The sequence below is a fragment of the Helianthus annuus genome, chromosome 13, assembly GCF_002127325.2.
Source record: "Helianthus annuus cultivar XRQ/B chromosome 13, HanXRQr2.0-SUNRISE, whole genome shotgun sequence".
In the NCBI taxonomy this organism is placed as follows: Eukaryota; Viridiplantae; Streptophyta; class Magnoliopsida; order Asterales; family Asteraceae; genus Helianthus; species Helianthus annuus.
This window is the reverse complement of record NC_035445.2, coordinates 92230656-92239509: the sequence shown is the minus strand read 5'-3', so window position 1 is coordinate 92239509 and position 8854 is coordinate 92230656. Positions and strand designations below refer to the sequence as shown.

General features: G+C 37.3%; 1 protein-coding gene across 1 annotated transcript; it reads right to left on the bottom strand.

Annotated features, from left to right (window-relative positions):
• Nucleotides 1–518: 518 nt before the first annotated feature.
• Nucleotides 519–4962, bottom strand: LOC110920854 (cytochrome c-type biogenesis protein CcmE homolog, mitochondrial). Its single transcript, XM_022165058.2, has 2 exons — nt 3984–4962; nt 519–1271 (listed from the first exon to the last, which is right to left on the bottom strand). Exon 1 carries the CDS (start codon nt 4802–4804, stop codon nt 4004–4006), a length of 801 nt encoding a protein of 266 aa, XP_022020750.1. The 5' UTR covers nt 4805–4962; the 3' UTR covers nt 519–1271; nt 3984–4003.
• Between the last annotated feature and the right edge of the window lie 3892 nt (nt 4963–8854).

Genomic DNA, 8854 nt, shown 5'->3' with positions numbered 1-8854 from the left:
TTTAAACACCCGAATTGAAGCGTCGTTTTCATCGTTTGGAGCATCTTTTCGAGGCAAGTTTTCCATCAATGGACTCGTATCGTCGTTCTAATCAAATGCCTTAAAAAATATGTTTGTAATTTGAAAAAAAGCTCGACTCCGCTAAACTTTTTTAACGGGGCACCAGTATAGGAAAAATAGGTGAAAGATCGGACTAATTGGAGGAATATTCTGAAGTGGGATTACTAATGACCAATAAGGTCTAGATGGGATTATTACAGGCCAAATTCCCTTTTAATAATTAAGTTGTAAATTTTTATTTTACTAAAGATCGAATTATTTTAGCAAAAACCAAATTATTTTAAAGAAACTAATAATGAACTTAATGTGTCTGTAACCAAATTAGCATTACCAAATACAAAAGTAAAATATTTGTTGGTTTGAATGCAGGATTCCTATTGTTGTGGCAGTAGTGCCGCCACAAGTGGATGCGGTTGCACTCCCACCGCCCTTAAAGACGTAACCCTGAACATGAACCATCGCGTTCGGACCACCACATCGAGGTTAATATAACCGTGGAGTACAAAATTCGAATCACAAGCACCCTATTATCCAGGTAATTTACAGAAACATTATACATGGTGTGACTTTACCCACGATGCACTCGTATAGTAGGAAAGATACCATAGGCAGAAGTCAATTGGATAACGATATGACATTCAGTATGGTGTATCGATTGTCTCTACCCTACATTCAAGTATAAAAGACCTCAACCTCAAACGACAAAGATATGCCCTTATTCATTGCAGTACAATTACCACAAGCATTCAGCACGCCTTTCACTTTTCTCTCAACCACAGTACTTGTTCCAACGCCTGAGTCAGTCATGAGAGGAAACACCCATCTCTATGTGACGGCTAAGAATTGTTTCGTTGTATAACACATATCAAAGATACCACTCATCGTTACACAATACCCTGTTAGTAACAATCTTCTTTTAAGTACACTTACTTTTGCGGACCCAAACAATTTCCAACCAAGCGAGACTATTTATTGTGTATCCCGGGTCTAAAATTGAGATTTGAATCTAAAGAGTTGTCTCTTATTAAATGGTTATTCCCCAACCGCCGACTTTCATTTGAAATGAAACAAGCAAGCCGAACCCATCTCCGTTGTCCATCTTCTTCCTACATGCTTGCATAGTATCATTGGAAAAACTTGGGCTGGTTTTTCCACTAACACACCAACAGTTAATACCATACACAGCAATATACCTTCTTACCTGTAACGGACTGTAATTTTAATGCATTAAAACCTCTCTCAACTTGTAATAGTTACACGAAAAATGTATTAAACTGTGGCTACACGGTATGGGGTTCGTCCCCATACCGGCGAGCTCCGGCGACGCCAGGAACACCGTGCCGCCCCCCCCCCCACGTCCCCGTCCTAAACGGCCATAATCCGACGTTGGCGACGATCCAGTATGGTGGGGCCTTTTTTGTTTGTGTGTGTGTTTGATTTGTACATTATGCTTTAATACTTGTACATATTTTTGTGGGGTTGGCTCATCTAGGACCATCCTCCCATGCCTTCTAATTTTGGAGGATGGACCATCCTTGGGAGGACTATGACGTGGCGCCTACGTGGCGGATCATCCTCCAAGGATGGTCCATCACCATACCGAGTAGCCTATGTTTTGTACGAGGAAAGTGAATATGGCGCTGATAAGCGTCTAACCTTATATGCGAAACCCATCAAAACTACATCGTTTTGATTATAACTAGCTAAAAGATAATTTTTAACCTTTTGGTTAACCTCTCTGTCTTTTTCATATATATATAGAGCTTATATGCGAAAAAGTATTAAACTATGTTTTGTACGAGGAAAGTGAATACGGCGCTGATACGCGTCTAACCTTATATGCAAAACCCATCAAAACTACATCGTTTTGATTATATCTAGCTAAAAGATAATTTTTAACCTTTTAGTTAACCTCTTAGTCTTTTTCATATATATAGAGAGAGAGAGCTTTCTTCACAACTTTGACACCTTTGACTGCACAAGTTAATCTTCAAGTAACAAAGTTGTGATGGAAGTCATTTAGACATTTGCGAAAAAGATGGAAGTAACTACTTAACTGAAAAGATAAAAACTATCTTTAGTTTTAATTAGTTTCGCATCTAAAGTTACTTTTGAATACATACTTTTGTATTTAATTTTTATATAATGACTAAATAACCTTTAAATCGGTCAAAATAAGATGATATAAACTTTGTTTTACAAAACGTTGAACGTAGACTTGTCAAATTTTGACCAACTTTATAGTTAACAAGACATTATTTAAAAAAGGGTTATTGGATTTTATCACCCAAACTATTGGCTACTGCCACACCCAACTATCACTTTGACGTCCGTCACCCCCAACTTAACACTTAGTGTGTTGTGTCACCACATCGTTAACTGATCACTAACTTTAGATCCCGTTACTATACTTTTGGGGGTGTCATAGGAATCTTAGAAAGGTTTTAGGGATCTTAGGACACCCCAAATGTATAGTAATAGGATCAAAAGTTAGTGATCAATTAACGACGTGGTGACAGAACACACTAAGTGTTAAGTTGGGGGTGGCGGGCGTCAAAGTGATAGTTGGGGGTGACAGTGTCCAATAGCCAATAGTTAAGAGTGATAAAATCCAATAACCCTTTAAAAAACTAATAGTACATGTACTTTAGCCAAGGTTATCAATCTTATATATGATATTATCCCGCATCAATTCTCAAACGTATACGCTCAGGTCAACCAATCTTAAATATTGGAGTAAATTGTGCCAGTCGTCCATGTGGTATATCAAAATTTTATCTCTCAACATTAAATATGAAAGCTAAAATTTTGACATACCACATGAATGATTGGTGTAACTTACTCTTAATATTATACCTAAACTTCTACTGCAGATAAACTTTAAAGCACCTAGAGGTCTGATGCAGCCATAATGCACCTCAATCCCAAATTGTAAAATGTAAACCTTATATAGAAGCACACAGTACCTCACTGAGTACCAGGATAAACTAGCAGGGTGCCTGCAAAATGACATCTACATTCCCAAAACTCGAATCCTAAAACCACCAGTCAACCCTACAAATTTGTAGCAGATCGTAGATTCATGAACACATACCAATCCACTACAAAAGGCTAATTTTCTAATACCGACAATATATCAAGGAGCTATGGATCATCAATCATCATCCAGCTAAGAGGCCGCTTGGCAACTTCTGAATGGTTAAGTGCTGAACCAGTAAGAGGTCTGAACCATTAAGTGTTGAACCAGTAAGAGGTCTGAACCCAATAAGAGCCAGTATAATGCTTAACCGTTCAGAGGCAAATGTCTAACCAATTCAGATTAGAGGTCTTAACCATTCAGATTCAGTATAATGCTTAACCATTCAGAGGCAAATGTCTGAACCATTAAGACATTTGCTTATGAAACAAACAGTCTAACCCATTAAGTGTTGAACCAGTAAGAGGTCTGAACCATTAAGAGCCCCATTAAGAGGTAAACAAACAGCCCCTAAGTTCTCCAGATGCAAGTATTTCATAGTTTCAACTACTCATAAGCTTATATATAACAAACAAAGCAAAACAATCAAAACATATGTAAAAAAAAGTTTACTTTTCCATTTAAAATGCCACTAATCATCAGACTTTAACACAAACACAGGATAGTAATCAGACATTTTCAAGAATGTTTCTTATTCAACAGCTTGATCAAATCATCAAAATCCAATCGCAGACATATACTCATGCCCAATACAATCAGAACAGTAAAAACCATGAAACCTACAACAATAATCAACCCAAAAAGCCTCGGTGTAATCGCACACCCTCTCTTCGTTCCCGCCTCACAATTTATCCTCCTTAAAATTAATCTACTTCAATTATAGTATAATTCCATTCATATATATGTAATCAAAAATAGAAGCGGGCAGTCGGTTAGTAACACATACCCGAAAACACGTATAAAAATTTACGCGGTCGGAACAGCAGCAGCAGCATCCTCCCGTCCTTCAATCTGCCCACCCGCTTCTTCCACAAGCTTCTTCTTATTCTTCTCAATCGCATTCGCCACTTCCGCCGGCATATACTTCTCATCATGCTTCGCCAAAACCTCACTCGCCGAAAAATAACACTCGACACTCCTCGCCTTCCCGGAAACACTCTTCTCCGACACCTCACTCTTAATCTGTTCGGTTATCGGCTTCACAAAACCTTCAACAACAACAGAATGTCCCTCCCTAAACAAATCCGGCACCTGTCCTTCATACCTAACCAACATATCCGTAATCAAATCAGTAATCACAAACTCAATCTCATGAGAACTCGCCGGATGTGCTACGGAACCTTCTAGAACTAATCCGCCGAGACGGAACTTGTTTTTGCTAGGGTTTTCGGAGTATTTTGTTAAGGCGTCTGTCGGTGTGACGTAGAAGACTAATTGATCTTCGAATTGGTTGAGAACGATTATTATGAATCCGGCGATGCAGCTGAAGGTTATGGCGTATGTCCAGAGACGGCGGGTTTGCATCTGGCGTGCGCGTGCGCCGATGTCGAGTTTTTGTTGGCGGTTTGGGTGGCGGCGTGCGGTGGAGAAGAAGCGGTGGTTGGAGGGTGGAAATTTGGAATGGAAGAGAGATGAGAGTGTAGGTGATGAAATGGATGAAGAATTGGGGATTGTGGTGAAGATTGGACGGTGATTTGAGTGGAGGAAGTTAGGGTTTCTGTTTTGAAGAAGACGAGAGATGAATCTGCTGGTAAACCGAGACGCCATTGATGTAAAATTGGGGAAGATTGAGAAGGTGTTTGTTTCTAGGGTTTTGGAAGAAGATGAAGACGTAGAGAGAATGGTTTACGCTAATTGGAACGAAGAGATCCGTGAATTGACTTTTCTTTTGTTTTCTCGATCTTTCCTTTAGTGGTTTCTTTAATTTTTTTTATTTCAAGTTTAAATCGGTTCATCGGTTCTTGTATAATATTTAAAAGTTTTTTAAAATCATATAAATGAATTGTTCGGTCAGTATCAGTTCGGTTACCGCCTTACCGGTGCTCAGTATAGTTTGCAGTATCAAAAAAAAAAAAGAAAAAAAAAACTATTTTGAATACAATTTTGTTTTCGACAAATTCTATATTGTTACTCCAATTGAACTATAAATATGAACGAGTTAACGCGAACCCGCGCGTTGCAGCGTAATGTTGATTATAAATGTCTTTTGTATCGATATATGAGATGCGAAACGTTTTAAGTTTCTTCAAAACATTCTTTCAAAAGGTTTCAAACTTTGTATTTAGTAGAATTGGTTTTTCTATTCAAAAGGGGGTGGCGGCGCAACTTGTTACCCGACTACCTGCCATTGCTTTGTAAAAAAAAAAAAATTATCTATTTAGAATAGATAACCACTCCCTTCACCCTAAAAAAAAAAAAAATTATAACATTGTAAAAATTCTAAATTTGATTCAAAAGGTTCTTATAGTTGAAAGAGTTAACTTTCTTTCATTTTGTCTAACTTCCTACCTACAACCCCATACTAAAGCATAAGAAACAAATTTATAACATATGTGTATCTTTTATGATAAATAAATGAGTTAATTGCCAAAATCGTCTCTGAGGTTTGGATATGTTTGCTAGTTTCATCCAAAAAAACTTTTTCTGTACTAAATAGTTCTTCACTTTTGAGATTTTTGCCATTTTCATCCAAAATGCTAATTTGCTTTATTTTTCCTATCAAATATTTGGATGAAAATGGTCAAAAAAAAAAAAAAACCCCCCAAATCTTATGGACGATTTTGGCAAAAAAAAAAAAAGTTAGACGTTTGGATGAAAATGACAAAAAAATCATAAAAGTGAAGGGCAATATGGTTAAAAAATTGTTTTGAATGGAATTGGCAAACATGCCTAAACCTCAGGAACGATTTTCGCAATTTACTCTAAATAAAATAATAGAAAAGAAAATGATAAATAATGAAAACAACTAACGTGTATTTTATTTATTTATTTATTTATTTATTTATTTATTTTGCAAAATAATATATTTAATCGATCATTCATGGCGAACCGGCATGACTACATATTAAAAAAAAAAAAAAAACATACCATTTCATTTGTTTATTTTCAAGGTGATTCTTTTCTTTTTTCTTTTTTTTTATAACCAACATGAGTGTTCATAAACCGGCATACCATTTCTTTGAAAAGGTGCATCACTTTGAGTGTTCGACACACACATTTTTTGTTTTGAACCAATATGAATCATGAAAAAGTCGCATCACTTCAACAAGAAATTATTTGTTTTGAACCAACATGATTTACATACATCGCAACTTTTCAAAGGGTTGCCCGTTCAATATCGCAACAATTAGAAAAGGCCACCATCCATGCCTATATAAGTTCAACCGCTTCCAGCTTGTATTATTTCAACTGACCCAACTTTTAAACTAAAGGGACATAACCCAAGTTGGTAAGTTTTGTGTGTATATATATAATATGATTTCATGCGGTGAATCACTGAATCGCTATCAAAGGTAACTTTCAAATTTGGTTCAATTGATTCAGTCATATGATTCTTTCATAATTTCCGGATTTCCTTCTTGAATCTGCGTTCCTATATACCCAATAATATAACCCAGATTTCCATACCCTATAATAAAACTGAAGAGTTAACAACAACAGAATGATAACGTCATTGTTTAAAAAATTCTTAATTTTTATGTATGTGTGTTTGTGAACAGGGAGAGAGAATTAGGGGAGAGTGAGGATAGAAAATTTAATGGTAAAATCATAAGTATAATCGAACGAAAAATCATTGAAGAGGTGTGTGCGAAGCGGTACGAAGGGGATGGAAATTAAATGTTAGTTGCGCGAAGGGGTGGGAGTCAATTGTTGGTGACCGCAGTTGCTTTTTGTAGTTATATATAACATGGTACCGATGACGGGGGTGAGTCAAAACTCACTTCCCCTCTCACAATAATGGAAGGAGATAGAAAAAATTTAATCTATATAACATCAGACAATGAGAAGACATCCCATTGTCATCAAGTAAACAAGCACAAAGCCAATAAGGCACTGCTTCTGTAGAAACGAATAAGGAGGAGTCATCTCCTCTTAAGCAAGATAACAGTTGTAAGGTGTGAAAATCGAGGCGAGTAAGAAGTCACATAAGTCAAAGACAAGATCAATTAATAAAACATAAGAAGGCAATTCTATATGAGTCGCTATCAGCAGGAGTAGAGTCAAAGGATTACCTGATTTATATAATATTAAAGAGAAAGGTCGGTGACTTGCCACCTAACCTTTCTCTCTTAATTCTGTTCCCGAGACTCATTTAACAGGGGGAGGGGAGGGAAAAGAGATGAAAATATGAAAAGCCATGTCCCCCCCCCCCTTCACCCCCCTCACCCCCGGTAAATGATTTGGGAACATAGTGCAAATCTCAAACCCTTAATTTCACAATTCACTCCAAAATTTCATACATCTAGGGTTAGTGTTTCGTCTCCATTGCCCAAATCCCTTCAAACTCGCCATCCAATCGTGGATAGATACAGAGGAGGAGATCGATACAACAACCCTAACGATTCTCAACCATACAGACACTCTTGCGGTCCACCGCCGTCACGATCTTCAAATGATTCTCCGATCAATCGCTACCATGGCGGTTTCTCCAACAATCGCTGCCCGTTCAACAACAGTCCGCCGCGTTAAGCTCTTAATTCCGGTGGTGGAGGCCCTGGGTTTCGTTCAGTGGATGGAGACGATGGTTCCGGCCTGTTGGTGTACGGAACGCGAGAAGTAATAATAAGAATCATTCGTCGGAGTTTGAAGTGCCTCTTTCTGGACCGAGGTTTAGTTCTGATTATGAAGTGCCTGTTTGACTTTCCTGGTAGAGGAGGCTCCTATAGGTATTGGTTGTTGATTATTATTGTTCAAAATGTTATCTTTATTAATGTTAATTGTGTGAAGAATGGTTAATTGTATTTGTTTTAGCTTTTGTGAGGTGTGTTTTATTGGGATAGTGTTGTGTCGTTGTTTGTAGAGCGATTTGGTGGAGGCATTTCGAGAAAAGGAGTTTTGATGGAGATGGTTATGATAAAAGACATGGTGATGGTGGTAATTTTAGCAGTTTTAGTTTGCTAAATGAAAACTATTCTAATTCCGGATGTGGTGAGTATTTCAGTCTGTCACTCTGTTGACAGCATGTTGCCTTTTCTCCGAGTGTCAAAATGATGAGTCGTTATATCTGAATGTAGCTTATGGTTTTATATTGTTCATGATTTGGCAAGTGTGAATGAATATTATAGTGTATATATTCTAAATGCAGGTTTCAAAAGCATACAACAAGTCTGAGGTTTACTTGCACAACAAGAGGACATATTCCTGGATCATCATCAAAGACAAGGTTCTGTTAGGTTATATAACCTATTACTTTGGTCAATCAATTTAAATATGTATAAATGTGAAAAGTTGAAGAAAAAAAGACCGCAAAAGGGCATATGATTCAAGAGGACATATTGTTGGATCATTATCAAAGACAAGGTTCTGTTAGGTTCTTCACTATGATATGTAGGTATATGATGTCACGCCTTATGTAGAAGAACACCCTGGTGGCGACGCTCATGCTGGGGATGATTCAATGAAAGGCTTTTTTGGGTGAGCCTTTGATTCTAATGTGCCTTCTCTTTTCACTTGGGCATTTAATAAAAAAGAGTGAAGTCCTTTTTGAGTCCATATGGTTTGTGCATTTTAACAATTTGAATCCAAAAACCAAACTTGTCTTGATTTGAGTCCCCGTGGTTTGTATTTTTAACCCGTTGAATCCAAAATGAAACCTCA

Bases quoted from the DNA above. Each gene is read 5' to 3' on its own strand.
- LOC110920854 (XM_022165058.2), bottom strand. From the start codon at position 4,804: ATGGCGTCTCGGTTTACCAGCAGATTCATCTCTCGTCTTCTTCAAAAC.